At 50.6% G+C, this 19,904-nt stretch overlaps 1 protein-coding gene across 1 annotated transcript in view; it reads left to right on the top strand.

Annotated features, from left to right (window-relative positions):
- Positions 1-224: 224 nt before the first annotated feature.
- Positions 225-19,904, top strand: part of igf1ra (insulin-like growth factor 1a receptor) — a 168,827-nt gene continuing 149,147 nt past the window's right edge. The window contains exon 1 of the mRNA XM_055662565.1: positions 225-688. Coding sequence (XP_055518540.1) covers positions 598-688 — 91 coding nt within the window. The 5' untranslated portion in view covers positions 225-597. The remainder of the gene's footprint in view (positions 689-19,904) is intronic.

The following is a 19,904-nucleotide window of genomic DNA, read 5'->3' as shown; positions in this document are numbered from 1 at the left end:
AACAGGGGCACCAGAAGAAAAAAACCCTCAGCTTTTAATTAAGAAAAAACTAGGAGAGAGAAAAGAGAGTGTGGGGGGGAGGAGGAGGGAAGGGAAGAAATGTATCTTTAAATTGTTACAGAGGGAAGAGATACTACCACCAGTTTGTAGCTGTTGTGTTTGGGGAAAATATCTATTTTTCTCTTGTCTTTCCACCACCCCCCAACTTGTTTTTTTTCCCCCCTCTTCTCCCAACCCCCCCCTCTCTCTCTCTCTAAAGGAATGGATACTGAGGATGGGGAGGTCCAGAAGAACTGGTGTTTTGTCAATTTCACAATGAGACATAGACAAGGTTGAACGGGAAAAACAACAAACACCCCCCCAAGGAGACGGCAGCAGTAGGAAATTTAAAACAAGTTATTCCCCCCCCTCCCGTCCTCTTAAAATTAAAGCAGACCCTGATTTTTAGAATTAGGGATTCTTAAAATACAAGTTTTTTTTTTTCTCCTCCCCCCTGTGTTTTTTTTTTTGGGGAGGGGGGGGGTTCTGTTTTTGGTTTTTTGGCACTTTGTTTTCGTTCGGCGGCGGACATCGGTCGCTATTTGGTGGGATCTACAAATGGAAACAAAGAGGGTCTCGTTCACCTTGTGCTGGTGTGGCTTCCTCGCTCTCTGCGCCTCGCTTGCCCTGGGACAGTCTCACATCGAAAGTAAGTGTACACTCACTCTCTCTTTCGGTAAAAGATTTATTAGCACAAGCACCATCCATTCTTTCTTTCTTTCTTTTGAGGCTAAAAGACCCACTAACCAGATTAAAACCGTGTGTGTTTGTGTCTCTCCATCGTGAAATTTAATCCCAAGTGATTTATTTATCTATCACAAAAACAAAAAAAGAATGCATTTAATTTGTGACTTTGTGAATAACTGCTCATGGCATTTTTGATGTGCTTTTAATTTAAACGAATAATAATCACTCCATTGGCGTTTTAACCCCACAGGCAAGTTTCTCTGATGTTTGTGTGTGTTGTGTTTTGCTTTTCATTTCAGTACAGTGGTTCAGAGCCTGGAAATCTTGCATTACACGTGAAAGTTACAAGTTTGTCAAGTGTGTGAGCCTTTAGTGCCAACGAAATGTGGCATAGGTTGTATTTTTCTCCAACCAGGTACCTCCTAATTCCCCCTTCAGCGACTACCGTGTCCCGTACTTTTCAATAGTTGCCTCAAGAGCTCAGTCAGAAATGCTGCATGGGACTCTCTTTGTTAGCAAGAAATACCATCGCGCACCTCCCCTTGTAATAATCGCATGCGTTTTTCTCCCAGTCTCTGTGCCTTTTTCCAGCCCATTCTGTCTCCCCTCACCCCCCCTTCCACTGTGTCGAGGGTTGAGGTACAAACTTCAGTGGGCATTTTTTTTGGGGGGGGGGGAAGAAGAGAAATAACTCTTAATAAAGTCCTAGTAATATTGAGACTGGCATCCACAGTAGCAAGTATACTTTAGTCAAGTTCCCTGTTTGTGTGGTAATCTTGGCCCCCCATCCACAAGAGACCGGATCTCATCTCTTCCTCTCCCCCCCCCCCCCTGTTTGTCTTTGCACAACTATTCTCCATCTTGCCCGTTTGTTTTATTTCTGCTTGTGTTTCTAATCTCCCTCAGTTCATGTCCTTTATCAGTCCACTGCAATCTGCTATCTTTGTCAGTGATTGCCGCTTCTCTCTGCTCTTGGCTTATATTTACTTGTGTTCGACCTGTTTCTGTTGTCTGTTGGATTCAACAGCATTTTTCCTTCCTTTCCTTTTTCAACATTTTCCCTTTCTCCCTCAGTCTCCCCCCTTCTCCCGCCTACTTATTCACCAAGGTAGACACAAAGTTCTGGAGTAACTCAGGCGGGACAGGCAGCATTGTCTGGAGAGAAGGAATGGGTGACGTTTCGGGTCGAGACCCTTCTTCAGACCAGTCTGGGGAGAGGGAAACGAGAGATGCGGAGAGATATTCCATAATGTTTGGGACAAAGACCCATCATTTATTTACTTGTCTCTGTACTCCACAATTTGAAATTTGTAACAGAAAAAATCACATGTGTTTAAAGGCACACATTGTCAGATTTTAATAAAGGCCATTTTTATACATTTTGGTTTCACCATGTAGAAATTACAGCAGTGTTTATACATAGTCCCCACATTTCAGGGCACCATAATGTTTGGGACACAGCAATGTCATGTAAATGAAAGTAGTCATCTTTAGTATTTTGTTACATATCCTTTGCCTGCAATGACTGCTTGAAGCCTGGATTCATGGACATCACCAGTTGCTGGGTGTCTTCTCTGGTGATGCTCTGCCAGGCCTGTATTGCAGCCATCTTTAGCGCATGCTTGTTTTGGGGGCCAGTCCCCTTCAGTTTTCTCTTCAGCATGTAAAAGGCATGCTCAATTGGGTTCAGACCAGGTGATTGACTTGGCCACTCAGGAATTGACCATGTTTTAGCTTTGAAAAACTCTGTTGCTTTAGCAGTTTGTTTGGGATCATTGTCTTGCTGTAGAATGAACCGCCGGCCAATGAGTTTTGAGACATCTGTTTGAACTTGAGCAGATAGGATGTGTCTATACACTTCAGAATTCATTATGCTACTACCATCAGCTGCATAAAAATGACCTTAAATAAAATCTGACAATGCGAGCTATAACCACGTGATTTTTTTTCTCTATTACAAATCTCAAATTGTGGTAGAGAGGAAATTAAATAAACGATGGGTCTTTGTCCCAAACATTATGGACGATCCGTGCCCTCTGCATACAGGAATGTTTTCAAGTTGACGTGTTTCCCTGCTCTTGCTACCTGCGTTTCTTCAAAACGCTGGGCTTTAAGAAGTTTATAGTTCACTTTTATCTCTGATCTATTGTACATTATCGATGGGACTTTTATATTGACGTCACTCCTGGCCTCTGATCCTGTAATTTGTCCAACATTTCATCATCTTCCAGTATTTTCGGATACCGATATTTCTTATCGGCGATAATACTTTTATTCTGCCAAATGTAGTTCCATTTGTTCTCGGGATGTTTTCCAGTTTGAACTATCTACAAACTTCTATCTGTGTCTCTATCCTGTTACCTTAGCCGTGTTGCCACATGTAACAGCATTATATATCAACCACTCTATCTCTGCATATGTATCCCACCCACTCTCCCCCCTCCTCCCTCTCCCTCTCTCTCCCTCCCCCCTCTCCCTCCCTCCCTCCCTCTCTCTCCCCCCCTTTCTCCCTACCCCCCCCTCCCTCTCTCCCCCCCTTCCTATCTCCCCCTTCCCTTCCCTCTCTCTTCCCCTCCCTCTCTCTCCCCCGCCCCCCCCCCCCCCTCCCCCTCCCCCCCTCCCCTCCCCCCCCTCCCTCCTCCATCCCTCTCTCCCTCCTCCTCCGTCCCTCTCTCGCTTCCTCCCCACCCTCTCTCTTCCCCCCTCCTCTCTTCCCCCCCCCCTTTCCCTCCCTCCCTCCCTCCCTCTCTCCTCCTCTCTCCCTCTCTCCCCCTCCCTCTCTCCCCCTCCCTCTCTCCCCCCCCTCCCTCTCTCCCCCCCTCCTCCATAATTACAATGCAGTGATCAAGATGCGAGTTTTAGTAATAAACTAGACTAAGTGGGACCCGTTGGGTCCCAGCATCACACGAGAGGGCTGGTCCCCCAACGCAATATTCCACCTCTCCACCAATTCCAATATTGGTGGCCAGTGGTGGGGGGGGGGGGGGGGGGGGGGGGGGCTTTCTGGAGTGCTAGTATGGGTGTTGTGGGCTGAAGGGACTGGTTTCTAACGGGCTAGAATGAACATTGTGGGCCGAATGGATTAATGTGCTGGCAGCTCACTCACGGCTGATGGGCAACACAGCTTTAGCATTTCCAAACCAAAGGCAACACAGCTATAGCATTTCCAGACTATTTCAAACCACATTAAGGGCACCGACAGGTCAGTAAAACCACTCACAGTTTAGTAGAGATGTAATCAGTGTTATTCACAGCTCAGACTAAGAGACGTGACCCTCTTGCTCCCCCATCTTGCAGAGACTGACTGAGGCACTCAACACTTCCGGGATTTATAATCCCTCCGGAAGGGACGTGGTCTTCAGGAGAGAGAATCTCAACATTTTTTAAACACTAATAACTCTTTTATTTTTAATCGATGGGAAAAATCCTCTTGTCCTGGGCAGCGGAGGGGGACTCTGAGAAAGATGGCCAAAACTCACAGCCGTAAGTGGCAGCGTTTTTTCTTAAATCAATATACAGAACAACAGGAAGTGGTCAAGATCAGACTTTTAGTAATATAGATATTAAAGATGCTGTTTGAAGTTACTAAGTCGAACAGTCGGCACTACTTTAGCTTAAACACCGGATGTGTGACCTTAACTGAGGATAACTAGTTGGCAACGCCAGGCCAGTTGGGAAGACTCAGGATTGACATCTTGCTTTAAACAAACCAGACTGAGACTACAGTCCCCCCGCACGTCGATACTGCGCGGATGGAGGCAGCCGTGTGTGGGTGGGTTTGCGAGGCTTGTGCCGTGCCGCGGGCGTTGCAGCTCACGCCAGCCCAGCCGCGCAGGGCGTGTCTCGTGTGAGCATGCGCGCCAGGCCGGCGTGGCTCGCCGCAGTCAAACATGCGACGGTGTCGATGACTTCACATCCGTCCCGGGTGCAGTTGAAGCCAGCCGCTCCCTGCATGCCGGACGGAGCCAGGAGTGGATCACAGTCACTGCACTCTTCCACATTCCTGTCGGGTGGTGAATCTGTGGAATTCTTTGCCGCAGAAGGCTGAGGAGGCCAAGTCAGTGGACGCATTTAGGGCCGAGATAGGGAGATTCTTGATCGGTACGTGTGTCAGAGGTTATGGGGAGAGGGCAGGAGAATGGGGTTAGGAGGGAGAGATAGATCAGCCGGAGTAGACTTGATGGGCCGAATGGCCAAATTCTACAGTCACTTATGATCTCAGCGGGTGAGGAATAGGTGACGTTTCGGGTCGAGACCCTTCTTCAGACTTGAGCCTGAAGAAGGGTCTCGACCCGAAACGTCACCTATTCCTTCACTCCATAGATGCTGCCTGTCCCGCTGAGTTTCTCCAGCATTTTTGTCTACCTTCGATTTTTCCAGCATCTGCAGTTCTTTCGTAAACACCTCTTATGATCTGTATTTAAACAGCCCTATTTCTTCATCAGTCAGACTTGTAACTTGCACTAAATGTTATTCCCTTTATCCTGTATCTGTGCACAGATTAGTTTGGAGATGCAGCGTAGAAACAGGAGTAGGGTGAAACCATACACGATTATGTCAAGACAAGAGATGCTTGGGCAGGTACATGGAAACATAGAAAATAGGTGAAGGAGGAGGCCATTCGGCCCTTCGAACCAGCACCGCCATTCATTGTGATCATGGCTGATCGTCCCAAATCAATAACGTGTGCCTGCCTTCTCCCCATATCCCTTGACTCCACTAGAGCTCTATCTAACTCTCTCTTAAATCCATCCAGTGACTTGGCCTCCACTGCCCTCTATGGTAGGGAATTCCATAAATTCACAACTCTCTGGGTGAAAAAAGTTTTTTCTCACCTCAGTCTTAAATGACCTCCCCTTTATTCGAAGACTGTGTGGCCCCTGGTTCTGGACTCGCCCAACATTGGGAATATTTTTCCTGCATCTAGCTTGTCCAGTCCATTTATAATTTTACATGTTTCTATAAGATATCCCCTCATCCTTCTAAACTCCAGTGAATACAAGCCTAGTCTTTTCAATCTTTCCTCATACGACAGTCCCGCCATCCCAGGGATCAATCTCGTGAACCTACGCTGCACTGCCTCAATCACAAGGATGTCCTTCCTCAAATTAGGAGACCTAAACTGTACACAACACTCCAGATGTGGTCTCACCAGAGCCCTATACAACTGCAGTACATGGATATGACAGGTTTAGTAGGATCTGGGACAAATGCAGGCAGGTGGGACTGGTGTGTTTGGGACATGTTGGCCGGTATGTGCAAAGTTACCTGTTTCCACACTGTAAGACTCTATAACTCTGACATACACGTGTTTAACTTAGTTTAGAGATACAACGCGGAAACAGACCATTCGGCCCACCGTGTCCGTGCTGACCAGCGATCCCCGCACACTAACACTATCCTACACCCACTAGGGACAATTTTTACATTTACCAAGCCAATTAACCTACAAACCTGTACGTCTTTAGAGTGTGGGAGGAAACCGAAGATCTCAGAGAAAACCCACGCAGGTCACGGGGAGAACGTACAAACTCCGTACAGACAGCGCCCGTAGTCGGGATCGAACCCGGGTCTCTGGCGCTGCATTCGCTGCAAGGCAGCAACTCTACCGCTGCGCCACCTTGACCCGCCCAAAGGGTAGGGAGGGTTTGGAGGGATATGGGCCAGATGTGGGCGAATGGGATTAGCTATGACGCAACATCTTGCCAGCATGGATGAGATGGGCCAAACGGAGGTTTTCTGTGAAATATGACCCTCGCAGATAATGCAAAGAGAAAAATACCGGAGGGCAAAACATGGTGTTACAGCTAAAGGGAAAGTGCAGGTTAAGGGGGAAAAAAGTGCAAGGTCTACAATGAGGTAGGTTGGAAGACTGGGATTATACTCTTATCTGATGAGGCGATCATATTGAATGGTGGGACTGGCCTGAGGGGCAGAGTAATTGATATTCAGATGTTCATCGTTTCTGTCTTGTCCCTATCTCCCTCCATCCCTGTTCCCCCTGCAAGAGACCAGCGCAGCACAGCGGCACTCTCTGCAGTATCTCTCTCGGGCCAGCAATGGCAGTGAGCAGCGGGGGGAAAGCAAACCATGGATGTAAATGCTGGCGTGGTTGTGCAATCTTGCCTTTTTTCCCCCTCCATTTTAATGAAAAACAGGAAATCCAAAATGAGTGCAGCTGACTCGATCGCTGATAAATGCCATTGAGCTTTTTAGGAAAATTGAAAATAGTTAGAATTGGTCTTACAAAAGGCAACCGGTGATCTGCTGAAAACTTGCTCTGCAATCTCCACAGGGGTGGCACACAGACACACACAGCTGGTAGTGTTGTTGTCCTACAGCGCCAGAGACCCGGGTTTGATCCGGATCTCGGGTGCTGTCTGTGTGGAGTTTGCAGGTTCTCCCTGTGACCGCGTGGTTTTCCTCCATGTGTTCTGGTTTCGTCCCACGTTCTGAAGCTGTGCGGGTTTGTAGGTTAATTGGCTTCTGTAAAATTGTCCCTGTGTGTGTGTGTGTCTAGGATAGAACTAATGTACGGGTGATCGCTGGTCAATAGACAATAGGTGCAGGAGTAGGCCATTCGGCCCTTCGAGCCAGCACCTCCATTCAATGTGATCATGGCTGATCATCCCCAATCAGTACCCCGTTCCCGCCTTCTCCCCATATCCCGTGACTCCGCTATTTTTAAGAGCCCTATCTAGCTCTCTCTTGAAAGCATCCAGAGAACCTCCCTCCACTGCCCGGTCTGAGGCAGAGAATTCCACAGACTCACAACTTTCTGGGCGAAAAAGTGTTTCCTCGTCTCCGTTCTAAATGGCTTACCCCTTATTCTTAAACTGTGGCCCCTGGTTCTGGACCCCCAACATCGGGAACATGTTTCCTGCTTGGTCGGCACAGACTGGGTGCTAGATAGGGCTCTTAAAAATAGCGGAGTCAGGGGATATGGGGAGAAGGCAGGAACGGGGTACTGATTTGGGATGATCAGCCATGATCGCATTGAATGGCGGTGCTGGCTCGAATGGTCTACTCCTGCACCTATTGTCTATTTGCGCTGGGCCTCACTCTGGCAATGGCGGAGGCAAAAGGCAGCATCCGTGGAGGACACGGATAGGTAATGTTTCGGGTCAACCCGAAACGTTGCCGATTTCCTTCGCTCCATAGATGCTGCTGCACCCGCTGAGTTTTTCCAGCATTTTTGACTTCCTTCGATTTTCCAGCATCAGCAGTTCCTTCTTAAACAGGTAGACTAGGGTGTTGTCTCCAGGGACAAGAGAATAGTGTCCACCTTTCCCCCTACCCTGCCTTCCGTATCCAGCTTAGAGTCATAGAGTTATACATTGCGGAAACAGGCCCTTTGGCCCAACTTGCCCATGCTGGTCAATGTGCTCCATCTACACTTGTCCCACTTTGCCACTATCCCTCTACACCCATCCTATCCATGCACCTGTCCAACTGTCTCTTAAACATTATGATAGAAACATAGAAAATAGGTGCAGGAGTAGGCCATTCGGCCCTTCGAGCCAGCACCGCCATTCAATATGAACATGGCTGATCATCCAACTCAGTATCCCGTACCTGCCTTCTCTCCATACCCCCTGATCCCCTTAGCCACAAGGGCCACATCTAACTCCCTCTTAAATATAGCCAATGAACTGTGGCCTCAACTACCCTCTGTGGCAGAGAATTCCAGAGATTCACCAATCTCTGTGTGAAAAATGTTTTTCTCATCTCGGTCCTAAAAGATTTCCCCCTTATCCTTAAACTGTGTGACCTCTTGTTCTGGACTTCCCCAACATCGGGAACAATCTTCCTGCATCCAGCTTGTCCAACCCCTTAAGAAATTTGTAAGTTTCTATAAGACTTGTATCGTACCTGTTGAACTTCCTCCTCCGGAAGATCATTCCATATACCTACCATCCTTTGTATTTAAAATAGTTTGAGTGTTTAAAGTTACGCCCCTGGCACCTAGTCCACCCTACCAACAACTAGAGAGTGATCCTGGGCAATTATCTACCTCATTGGAGACGCTCGGACGATCTTTAGTCGGACTTTACCTTGCACTAAATCAGGGGTGGGCAAATTTGTTCTGCATAGGGGGCCGGGACGTATGTGTCTGTGAGCGGCTGGTGGGCCACGTCTATCACATGTACACATGGATCCCGCCCTGGATGACAGGCACCAAATCACGTGTTCGCAGAAGGTTAGACAAAAATACTGGAGAAACTCAGCGGGTGAAGCAGCATCGTACAAGTCTCACCCGCTGAGTTTCTCCAGCATTTTTGTCCGCCTTCGATTTTTCCAGCGTCTGCAGTTCCTTCTTAAACGTGTTCACAGTAGGTTAGCGGCTGTGCCGGCGGCTTTGCGCGGGGTGCGGTACGGCCAAAGCTCGATGATTTGGGGTTAGGGGCCACATTCGGCCCAGGGGCCGTAGTTTGCCGATCCCTGCACTGAACACTATGCCCTTCATCATGTATCTGTACACTGTTGATAGTTCAACTTGTCTTTCCACTCACTGCTTAGCACACAATAAAAACGCTCCATGGTACACGTGACAATAAACTAAACTGAACTGTGAGATCATTTCCCCGCCTCACCTAAAACCTATGTCCTCTGGTTCTCTAATGCCCCACTTCCTGGGATTCCCTTTCTCGCCTCCTCCCCGTTCAGGACATTTTCAGATCGAACCTCCGCTCCCTTCTCTGAATTATTTTCCCTGTGTCAGTGCCTGCTGTTGATTTGTGTCGTAAGGAACTGCGGACGCTGGTTTATCTCGAAGTTAAGACACAGAAAACTGGGGAAACTCCGCGGGACAGGGAGTGTCTCTGGAGAGGAGGACTGAAGAAGGGTCTCGTCCTGAAACGTCACCCATTCCTTCTCTCCAGAGATGCTGCCTGTCCCGCTGAGTTACTCCAGCATTTTGTGTCTACCTGCTGCTGACTTAATGTGTTGTGTTAAAGTGGTTCAGGATCGAGGAATTTCGGAGCTCGGGGGGGGGGGAAATCTCGGGAATTCTCGGGAGCCGGGGGTGGGACGAGGGAGTGCAGATTCGGGGCTCTGGGCCTGACTAAAAACCTCACGGTTTGTAGAAGGGTTTCGGGCCCGAAACGTCGCCTATTTCCTTCGCTCCACAGATGCTGCCTCACCCGCAGAGTTCCTCCAGCATTTTTGTCCACCCTCACGGTCAAACGCGGGCGGTCTGGCTGTTTGTGGGCGGGAGAGAGAGAGCGTCTCTCCTCTCCCAAGATAGACACAGAATGCTGGAGTAACTCAGCGGGACAGGCAGCATCTCTGGGTGGAAGGAATGGGTGACATTTCAGGTCGAGACCCTTATTCAGGCCGAGTTACTCCAGCATTTTGTGGCTATCTTTGGTGTATAAACAGCACCTGCAGCCCCTTCCTGCTCGTCTCCCCCCTCCCCCCTCCCTGCCCCCTTTATAGTATGGAATGCAGACCCCCCTCGCAACACCCAGGGAATGGACACTCGAAATAGTGATGGCTGCAGCCACGGCCAACTCTATACGGTGAATGAGTCACGGGGCAGGATTAGTGACACCGGCCCGTGACGTTGACATAGAGTTCCAACAGAGACACAGCTGGAGTTCTTCATTCCGGGCATGACGGGGAGGGTGGAGGGGGAGGGGGGCAGCTCATTGTCGGGAATGTGGAATGAATCCATCACTAGCGCTGGTCGGATTTAACCCATTCAGTGCCAGCCCCTGAGTATACGCCGGTCTGTGGACGGAGGTAAAAAAAAAAACTTGGCAGCGAACAGGTTAAAGAGAGACGTTGAGAGTGTTGCAACCCTCCTCCCGTTCACTGCCGCCACCAGATGCTGCACGGCTGTGATTACAGGGCAGAATTCCCTCGACTACATCCTGCAGAGCAGCGAGGGCCAGCACAACACAACACAACACAATGCCGTTTATTTGTCATTTGAGCCTCACATGGGGTTCAAACGAAATTTGGTTTCTGCAGTCGTACAAGAAAAGAACCAAGACACACACACCACCAACGCAATGTACACAAACATCCACAACAAGGGGTCAGATGCAGAGTAAAGGGCCTGTCCCACTTGGCAGTCATTTGCGCCTCATTTATGCGTCATATGTAGAGTAGGTCGACGTGACGTCAGCACGCCGTCTGTGGAGCGTGACGTCATTAGAATACCCTATGGAGCGCGGCGAGGTATGGTTACGCACGGTGACGTGACATGCGTCACCACGCGGTGCACGTGAGATATCGGGACGTCAGCGTGCGTACGCGATACGCCACACGGGTGGCGCGCGAGGATTTCGTGCAGCACGAAATCCCGGAGCGCCGTGCGATACCGCGCGCAATTCCACGCCTCTCCACGCCCCGTCTCGTGCTACCCACACGCAACGCGTCCACCTATTTTACATATGACGTGTATGACGGTCAAGTGGGACATGCGCTCTGTTGCTGATCATCAACATTGGATCGGGCTCGCTCTGCTAATGAATGCCTTGCCTGGGAAAGAACTGCAGTTGGCTTCGTAAGTGATCAGGCAGGAGTTGATGTCGAGGCCTGGCTGTTTGTTGTCGCCATCTTGCTTTCCCAGTACCGTGAGGGGGGGGCGATAGCACCCGCGTTTATAAAATTGTGTAAATGCGTTCCATTCAACGTCAACCGTGCAAACAACCCCCCCTCCCACACATCCTAATGGCATTGCCTCCTGCTGGTGGTCAGGTGTACTGGCAGCTCTTCCAGGTTTCTAAGCTCATAAGTGATGGGAGCGGATTTAGGCCATTCGGCCCATCAGGTCTACTCCGCCATTCAATCATGGCTGATCCATCTCTTCCTCCTAGCCCCATCTTCCCCCCTTCTCCCCATAACCCCCGACACCCTGTACCAATCAAGAATCTATCTATCTCTGCCTTAAAAAAAAATCCATTGACATAGAAACATAGAAAATAGGTGCAGGAGGAGGCCATTCGGCCCTTCGAGCCTGCACCGCCATTCATTGTGATCATGGCTGCTCATCCCCTATCAATAACCCGTGCCTGCCTTCTCCCCATATCCCTTGACCACACTAGCCCCTAGAGCTCTATCTAACTCTCTCTTAAATCCATCTAGTGACTGTCCTGTGGCAATGAATTCCACAGATTCACCTCCCTCTGATTAAAGAAAATCCTCCTCGTCTTCCTAAAGGAACGTCCTCTAATTCCGAGGCTATGACCTCTGGTCCTAGACTCTAGACTCTCCCACTAGTGGGAACATCCTCTCCGCATCCAGGCCTTTCGCTGTTTGGTAAGTTTCAATGAGATTTTCCCCCTCCTGCCCAATCCTTTCTAAACCAACGAGTACAGTCCCAGTGCCGTCAAACGCTCACCATATGTTAACCCACTCATTCCCGGGATCATTCTCGTAAACCCCTGGACCAAACCTCCTGAGCCAGCACATCCTTCCTCAGATATGGGGCCTTAAAGTTGCTTCCGATACTCCAAACGCTGCCCAACCAGCGCCTTATAGAGCCACGTCCTCTTGAGCACCTCACTCTGTGCGTTTTTTCTGGGGGAGCTCCCTTGGCAAGCGATCCCTTGTGCCCAGGGGCTTACCCACCCCACCCCTATGTCATGGCGTTGGGGAAGCTCCCCACCTTAATGGCTGCACGCAGAGAGTCTGGCTGTTTTGTTTCCTGCAGCCCTGGTCGCTGTTTACAAATTATTAGCCTTGAAGGCAATTCAAGACAAATTGATCTGCTGGGGTTGCGCTGGCTGGAGATTACTGGGCCTTGCGGGAGGTGATTGAATCTCATTTTAAAACCAGCGCTATTAGCTATTGTGCAAAACAAAAATCTGCTGGAGGAACTCAGCGGGTCAGGCAGCATCTGCGGAAGGAACGGAGAGGCAACGTTTCCGGTTGGGACCTTCAGCACTTGGCACAGTTCCTCCAGCACTTTGTGTTTTGCTCAAGATGCCGACATCTGCATTCTCTTGTTTTTTCATTTTATTGGCTTTTGCCGTTTTTCTCTTGTGTTTACTGATTTTATTGGCCCACCCACCGTTTTGGTTCATCCCTCCCTTCTCAAACTCCCCTTCCTCCCCCCTCTTCTCTCTTTCCCCCCTCCCCTCTCTTCCCCCCTCTCCCCCTCTCTTCCCCTTGCTCTTTCCCTCTCTCCCCTTCTCTTTCTCTCCCTCTTTCCCTCCTCTCCCCCCCCCTCCCCCTCTCCCCCCTCTCCCCCTCCTCCCCCTCCTCCCCTCTCTTCCCCCCTCCTCCTCTTCTTCCCCCTCTCCTCTCTTCCCCCCCTCCTCCTCTCTCCCCCCCCCTCCTCTTCCCCCCTCTTTCCTCTCTTCCCCCTCTCCTCTCCCCCCCTCTCCTCTCTTCCCCCCCCTCCCTCCTCCCTCTTCCCCTCCCTCCTCTCTCTTCCCCCCTCTCCCCTCTCTTCCCCAGTACCTCTCTCCTCCCCCCCTCCTCTCTCCTTCCCCCTCTCCTCCCCCCTCCCCCCTCTCTTCTCCCCCCCTCTCCTTCCTCCTCTCCCCCTCTCCCCTCTCTTCCTTCCTTCCCTCCTCTCTTCCCCCCCCCTCTCCTCCCCCTTCCCCCTCCCCTCCTCTCTTCCCCCCCCTCCTCCCTCTCTTCCCCCCTCTTCCCTCTTCCCCTCTCTCCCCTCTTCCCCCCCCCTCCCCCCTCTCCCTTCCCCCCTCCCCTCTCTTCCCCCCCCCCCTCCTCTCTCCCCCCTCCTCTCTCTTCCCCCTCTCCTCTCTTCCCCCCTCCTCTCCTCTCTTCCCCCCTCCCCTCCCCTCTCCCCTCTCTCTTCTCCCCCCTCCCCCTCTCTCTTCTCCCCCTCCCCTCTCTCTCCCCCCCTCCCCATCTCTTCCCCCCCCTCCCCTCTCTTCCCCCCTCTCCTCTCTTCCCCCCTCCCCTCTCTCTTCTCCCCTCTCCTCCTCCTCCCCCCCCCCCCCCTCCCCCCCTCCTCTCTTCCCCCCTCCCCTCTCTTCCCCCCTCTCTCAAGTCAAGGTTTGATTCTGATCTCGGTTGCTCTCTGTGTGGAGTTTGCACGTTCTCCCTGTGACCGCGCGGGTTTCCTCTGGGCGCTCCGGTTCCTCCCACATCCCACTAAGACGTGCGGTTGAGTTGCGACCCATTGATTGCCCCTGGCGTGTAGGGAGTGGGTGAGAAAATTGGGATAACATGGATGGTCGGCATGGACTCTGTGGGCTGAAGGGCCTGTTTCCATGCTGTATCTACACTCAACCAAGCTACTGGTTGTTGATTCACAGTGGCGTGGCTTGTGGGTGCTTGCAACACACTACACACAGCGAGGTAAACCACACCACCAAACAACTCGCCGTAGCAAGGCACCTCGTAATGAATGCAAGTTCAAGCCTTTGTTTAAACTTTTCCTTGTTCTTTTGTTCCCCAATAACTAAATTCCTTGTAAGACAACATTGAATGAAAATTACAGCTGCGACAATATCAAGTGCGCTGTGTGTAGACAGGGATCTGATGCGTTAAACACTAACCACTCACCCGCACTGTGCAGTAATCTGCTCCACGCACTTGTGGATGCACTCCCAATTCACAGCATCAGACAACGTCAGGCCCTTCTGCCCATCCTGTCCCTACCGCCCATCAAATGCTAATCCATTTACCGGCACACGTTCTTTGGGAATTTAAGTGCTTGTTTACATACTTATATATTGAAAGAGAATATTCTTGCTATTGAGGGAGTGCAGCGTAGGTTCACCAGGTTAATTCCCGGGATGGCGGGACTGATCAGTAATGATCATATTGAATGGCGGTGCAGGCTCGAAGGGCTGAATGGCCTACTCCTGCACCTATTTTCTATGTTTCTATGACTGCCATATGTTGATAGAATGGAGCGGCTGGGCTTGTACACTCTGGAGTTTAGAAGGATCTTATTGAAACATGTAAGGTTATAGAGGGTTTGGACACGCTAGAGGCAGGAAACATGACCCCAATGTTGGGGGAGTCCAGAACCAGGGGCCACACACAGTTTAAGAATATTTAGCCATTTAGAACGGGGATGAGGAAACACTTTTTTTTATCACAGAGAGTTGTGAATCTGTGGAATTCTCTGCCTCAGAGGCGGTGGAGGCAGGTTCTCTGGATACTTTCAAGAGAGAGCTAGATAGGGCTCTTAAAGTCCATCTACCACTTCCAACCCATGTCCCAAAGACGGGCTGGTACATGGGTGGAAAGCGGAGTTCCGGGCGGAAGCCATTGGAATCACATAAAAGAACGGGCAGACTCCACAAAGACCGCGTCCCAAGTAGAGCTGTGAGGCAGCCGGCGCATTACCCGTGCCCTGCACCCTACCAAAGAAAGCCATAGGTCCTTCGGCTCAACTTGCCCACACTGCCCAACATGCTGCATCTACGCTAGTCCCACCTGCCTGCGTTTGGCCCCTATCCTTCTAAGCATGTCCTACCCACGTACCTGTCCAAATGTTTCTTAACTGTTGCGACACTACCTGCCTCAACTAGGTCCTCCGACAGCTCGTTCCACACACCCACACCCCCCCCACACACTTTTTCACACACAGAGAGCCCGTGGAATTCTCTGCCGTGGAGGGCAGGTTCTCTGGATACTTTCAAGAGAGAGCTAGATAGGGCTCTTAAAGACAGCGGAGTCAGGGGATATGGGGAGAGGGCAGGAACGGGGTACTGATTGGGGATGATCATAGAAACATAGAAATTAGGTGCAGGAGTAGGCCATTCGGCCCTTCGAGCCTGCACCGCCATTCAATATGATCATGGCTGATCATCCAACTCAGTATCCCGTACCTGCCTTCTCTCCATACCCCCTGATCCCCTTAGCCACAAGGGCCACATCTAACTCCCTCTTAAATATAGCCAATGAACTGGCCTCAACTACCCTCTCAGCCATGATCACATTGAATGGCGGTGCTGGCTCGAAGGCCTACTCCTGCACCTATTGTCTACTGAGTTACTCCGGCTATTTGAGTCTCTCCCCGATATTTACTTGTCTACCCAGTTGGATTTGGGTTGACATCCACAGGGAGTAGTCGGCGATGAATCACAGGCGGAGGAAATATAGGTCAGGGGGGGGGCAGTCTGTGTGGTGTTGATGCAGCGCGCTCCACATCTCTCCCCCTCCCCGCACGCTCACACTGGGTGCAGGCAAGCACCAGCCTCAGCATTAACATTCTGCGTGGTGACCTGATCAGGAGCTCACTTGCTGTGTCTAAGCGGGCTTTAATCTGCAACAGCAGAATTCAATTTACATCAGTGAATGAAAATTGAAAATTGAATCTAAGCCAGCCATGTAAACTGGTTATTTTGTTAAATCACTCACACTACTCAATTAATTTTCCATCAAACATCCCCCAATGAAGATTATTTATTTTTAAATCAATTATTAATAGGTATGGAGGGGGGGGGGGTACATTTTTTTGGGGAGGGGGGTTCTCAATTTTTCCAGGGTTCCATGGGTATTGGGTACATCACTCGCCTTTCATAGTGGGAGCTTGCGTTGCCAAGATATTCGATTATGCAAGGCAGAGTGGGGCCCATCTTACAAACGCAAGAGGGGGGAGAGGGAGGGAGAGGGAGCACATATTTCTTCTTCACCGTGCCCCACCCACCCTTCTCTCACGCCGCCAACAGTGCTACCGAGGGTCGCCAACGTTCTCATTCCCAAAATAAGGGGACGAAAGGGTCAAAATGTGGGACAAATTCCCGACGGCAATTCGTTGACCGACTTGGCCGTGGCTGGGCGGGTGAATGATGAGTTGGCCCCGGGTGCTGGACTGTACGCAAAGCCCAGCCGGGGCGGGCCAGCTGAGGAGTTTTGGCCCGTGGGGCATGCACGCACAGTCCGGCGCCCCGTCCAACTCGTGAACCGATGATAGGCCGTGAGACGGAGGGGTGGAGGTGGTGTCGGCGGTGAGCGAAGGTCCGAAGGTCGGACAGCTGGCTGGGCTGCCGACCGACCGACGGGGCCACGGGCGAGGCGCTGCTGCTGCTGCTGCTGCACTCCATGGGCTGCACTACGCCGGGACGGGTGAGGCGGGACCGGACGATCGACCCGAGTAGTAGCGGTCAAATACGGGACAAGGGCGGTCCCGTACGGGACAAACCGATTTAGCCCAATATACGGGATGTCCCGGCTAATACGGGCCAGTTGGCAACCCTGGTGCTATCAGAACCAGTTCGGGGAACCCACCCCCCCACAGGGGTACACAGACGGATCCACCAAGCATGATTCACGACACGTGGTGAATGCCGACTGCTCTGAGCTCAGAAAGGAAGAACAAGTCCCTTCACATTTGGAGATAAGTAAGTCTCTATCTCTGAAGAAGGGTCTCGACCCGAAACGTCACCCACTCCTTCTCTCCAGAGACACTGCCTGTCCCACTGAGTTACTCCAGCATTTTGGTGTCTATGCTTGGTTTAAACCAGCATCTGCAGTTCCTTGTGTGGGAAAGAACTTCAGATCAGGCTGGTTTAAATCGAAGGCTGACACAAAAATGCTGGAGTAACTCAGCGGGACAGGCAGCATCTCTGGGTCCCTCAGTCCGAAGAAGGGTCTCGACCCGAAACGTCACCTATTCCTTCTCTCCAGAGATGCTGCCTGTCCCACTGAGTTACTCCAGCATTTCCTGCAGTTCCTTCCGACACTCGAAAACACGGATACTGTGTTTTTTTTTCTAGAGAGCCCGGCCTTTAGACGCTGGCCTTGTTGCCAAAAACAAAAAGCTGAGAGGTGTTGATTCAATAAACATCCTCATTTTTGTGCCTGAACCGGATTCCTGATGCAGACAAAGAAAATGTCACTTAACATTCACGGATTTCACACCTCGCTATGCAAATGTTGAAAATCTATTAAACAAATTTTACACAAGCACAAAGTCGAGAAGAAGAAAAAAAAAATGTCCTGGCAAGGATTCAAAACAAACAAAATGGAATTGTGTAAGTGAGAGGAAAGGGGACACTAACTATGTCTTGTAGATAAAATAGGGATGGAGTCTCCAGGGGGCTATTCACTATATGGAGGACGCCTGTGCGTGACTCTGTTTAACGTGGGGAGACTGGTGCACAGACAGCCACCCCACACATGGTCCTTGACAGATCTGGGTCAGGATCCAGTGGCATGGAGTCCAAGACGAGTGGAGACCCCTTTTCTGCCGCAGCCTTCATCCGCCTTCCCAGCCGCTGTGACGCTCCACTAAGGTCAGCCATCGTCCTCCGCCTGTTCCACCGTTGAGGTCTTGGTTGGATTGCTCTTTGTCAGGGACCAGATCTCCCCCTCGACCTACCAGGAGCACAGCTCCAGACGGCATCACTCTCAGGATCTCTGGTCCACACAAGCTTCTCCACCAAGACAAGGTGCAGAGAGTGCCCTGCGGTGGTGCAAGGCTGGATATAAGTCCCGCGGTGGTGGGGCGAGGTTCATTTGGACACCAGACAGACCAGTGCAGGAAGTCGTGCCATGAGTCTGTACAAAGTCCCGCGGAACTTTTCTCATTGTATGCAGCTCCGCACTGATTCACTGCAGTGACACACGTTAGCAGGAAAGGCAAACAAGGCAATGGGTGCTTATTAATGCAGTGTAAACAAACTGGGGAGGAGGGAGCTTGATTCCACCATTTTCCCGATGTTGGGGGAGTCCAGGACCAGGGGCCACGGATTAAGAATAAGGAGTAAGCCATTTTGAACGGAGATGAGGAAAAACTTTTACACACAGAGAGTTGCGAGTCTGTGGAATTCGCCACCTCAGAGGGCGGTGGAGGCCGGTTCTCTGGATACTTTCAAGAGGGAGCTAGATAGGGCTCTTAAAGACAGCCAGTCTGAAGAAGGGTTTCGGCCTGAAACGTTGCCTATTTCCTTCGCTCCATAGATGCTGCTGCACCCGCTGAGTTTCTCCAGCACTTTTGTCTACCTTTGATTTTCCAGCATCTGCAGTTCTTTCTGAAATATCAGCCATGGTCACATTGAATGGCGGTGCTGGCTCGAAGGGCCGAATGGCCTACACCTGCACTTATTGTCTATTGTCAGATACGGGGTGGGGTGGGGAGGCGCGCTCTTGTCCCAAACTTGTCGCTAGCCAGTAGCGGCTTCATCCATCCCCACTGATCGTAGGTTCAAGCGATGCTTTACATGACAACAGCCATTTATTTGTGATAACAATCAGGTTGTGCAGGAGGCTTGTGTTATGTAAACACCAGTGAATATAGGTCTCGGATGTGATGAAGTTGAACAGGCTGGGTGTGTCTTTATTGATGGCATGGTTGGGAAGGCCAGCATATGTTGCCCGTCACTAACTGCTCCCTGAGGAAGGTGGTGGGATGCTTCAAACCCCTGCAGTCCTTCCGACATAGAAAATAGGCGCAGGAGGAGACCATTCGGCCCTTCGAGCCAGCACCGCCATTTATTGTGATCATGGCTAATCATCCCAAATCAATAACCCGTTCCTGCCTTCTCCCCATATCCCTTGATTCCACTAGCCCCTAGAGCTCTATCTAACTCTCTCTTAAACCCATCCAGTGATTTGGCCTCTGTGGCAGGGAATTCCACAAATTCACAACTCTCCGGGTGAAAAAGTGTTTTTCTCGCCTCAGTCTTAAATGGCCTCCCCTTTATTCTAAGACTGTGTGGCCCCTGGTTCTGGACTCGCCCAACATTGGGAACATTTTTCCTGCATCCAGCTTGTCCAGTCCTTTTATAATTTTTTTATATGATCCTTCTAAAGCACACGGCATTGGGGGTTCAGTATTGATGTGGATAGAGAACTGGCTGGCAAACAGGAAGCAAGAGTAGGAGTTTTTGGTCTCCAAATCTGAGGAAGGACATTATTGCCATAGAGGGAGTGCAGAGACGGTTCACCAGACAATGATCTGGATGGGAATTGAAGGCAATGTTTGCAGGACACTAAGTCAGTGTTAGCTGTGAGGAGGATGCTAGTAGAGTGCAAGGTGACTTGGATAGGCTGGGTGAGTGGGCAAATGTTTGGCAGATGCAGTATAATGTGAATAAATGTGAGGTTATCCATTTTGGTGGCAAAAACAGGAAACCAGACTATTATCTAAATGGTGGCCGATTGGGAAAAGGGGAGATGCAGCGAGACCTGGGTGTCATGGTACACCAGCCATTGAAAGTGGGCATGCAGGTGCAGCAGGCAGTGAAGAAAGCGAATGGTATGTTAGCTTTCATAGCAAAAGGATTTGAGTATAGGGA

This window comes from Leucoraja erinacea, chromosome 36, assembly GCF_028641065.1.
Source record: "Leucoraja erinacea ecotype New England chromosome 36, Leri_hhj_1, whole genome shotgun sequence".
NCBI lineage: Eukaryota > Metazoa > Chordata > Chondrichthyes > Rajiformes > Rajidae > Leucoraja > Leucoraja erinaceus.
The sequence above is the reverse complement of the archived record's forward strand: the minus strand, read 5'-3'. Positions and strand labels throughout refer to the sequence as shown.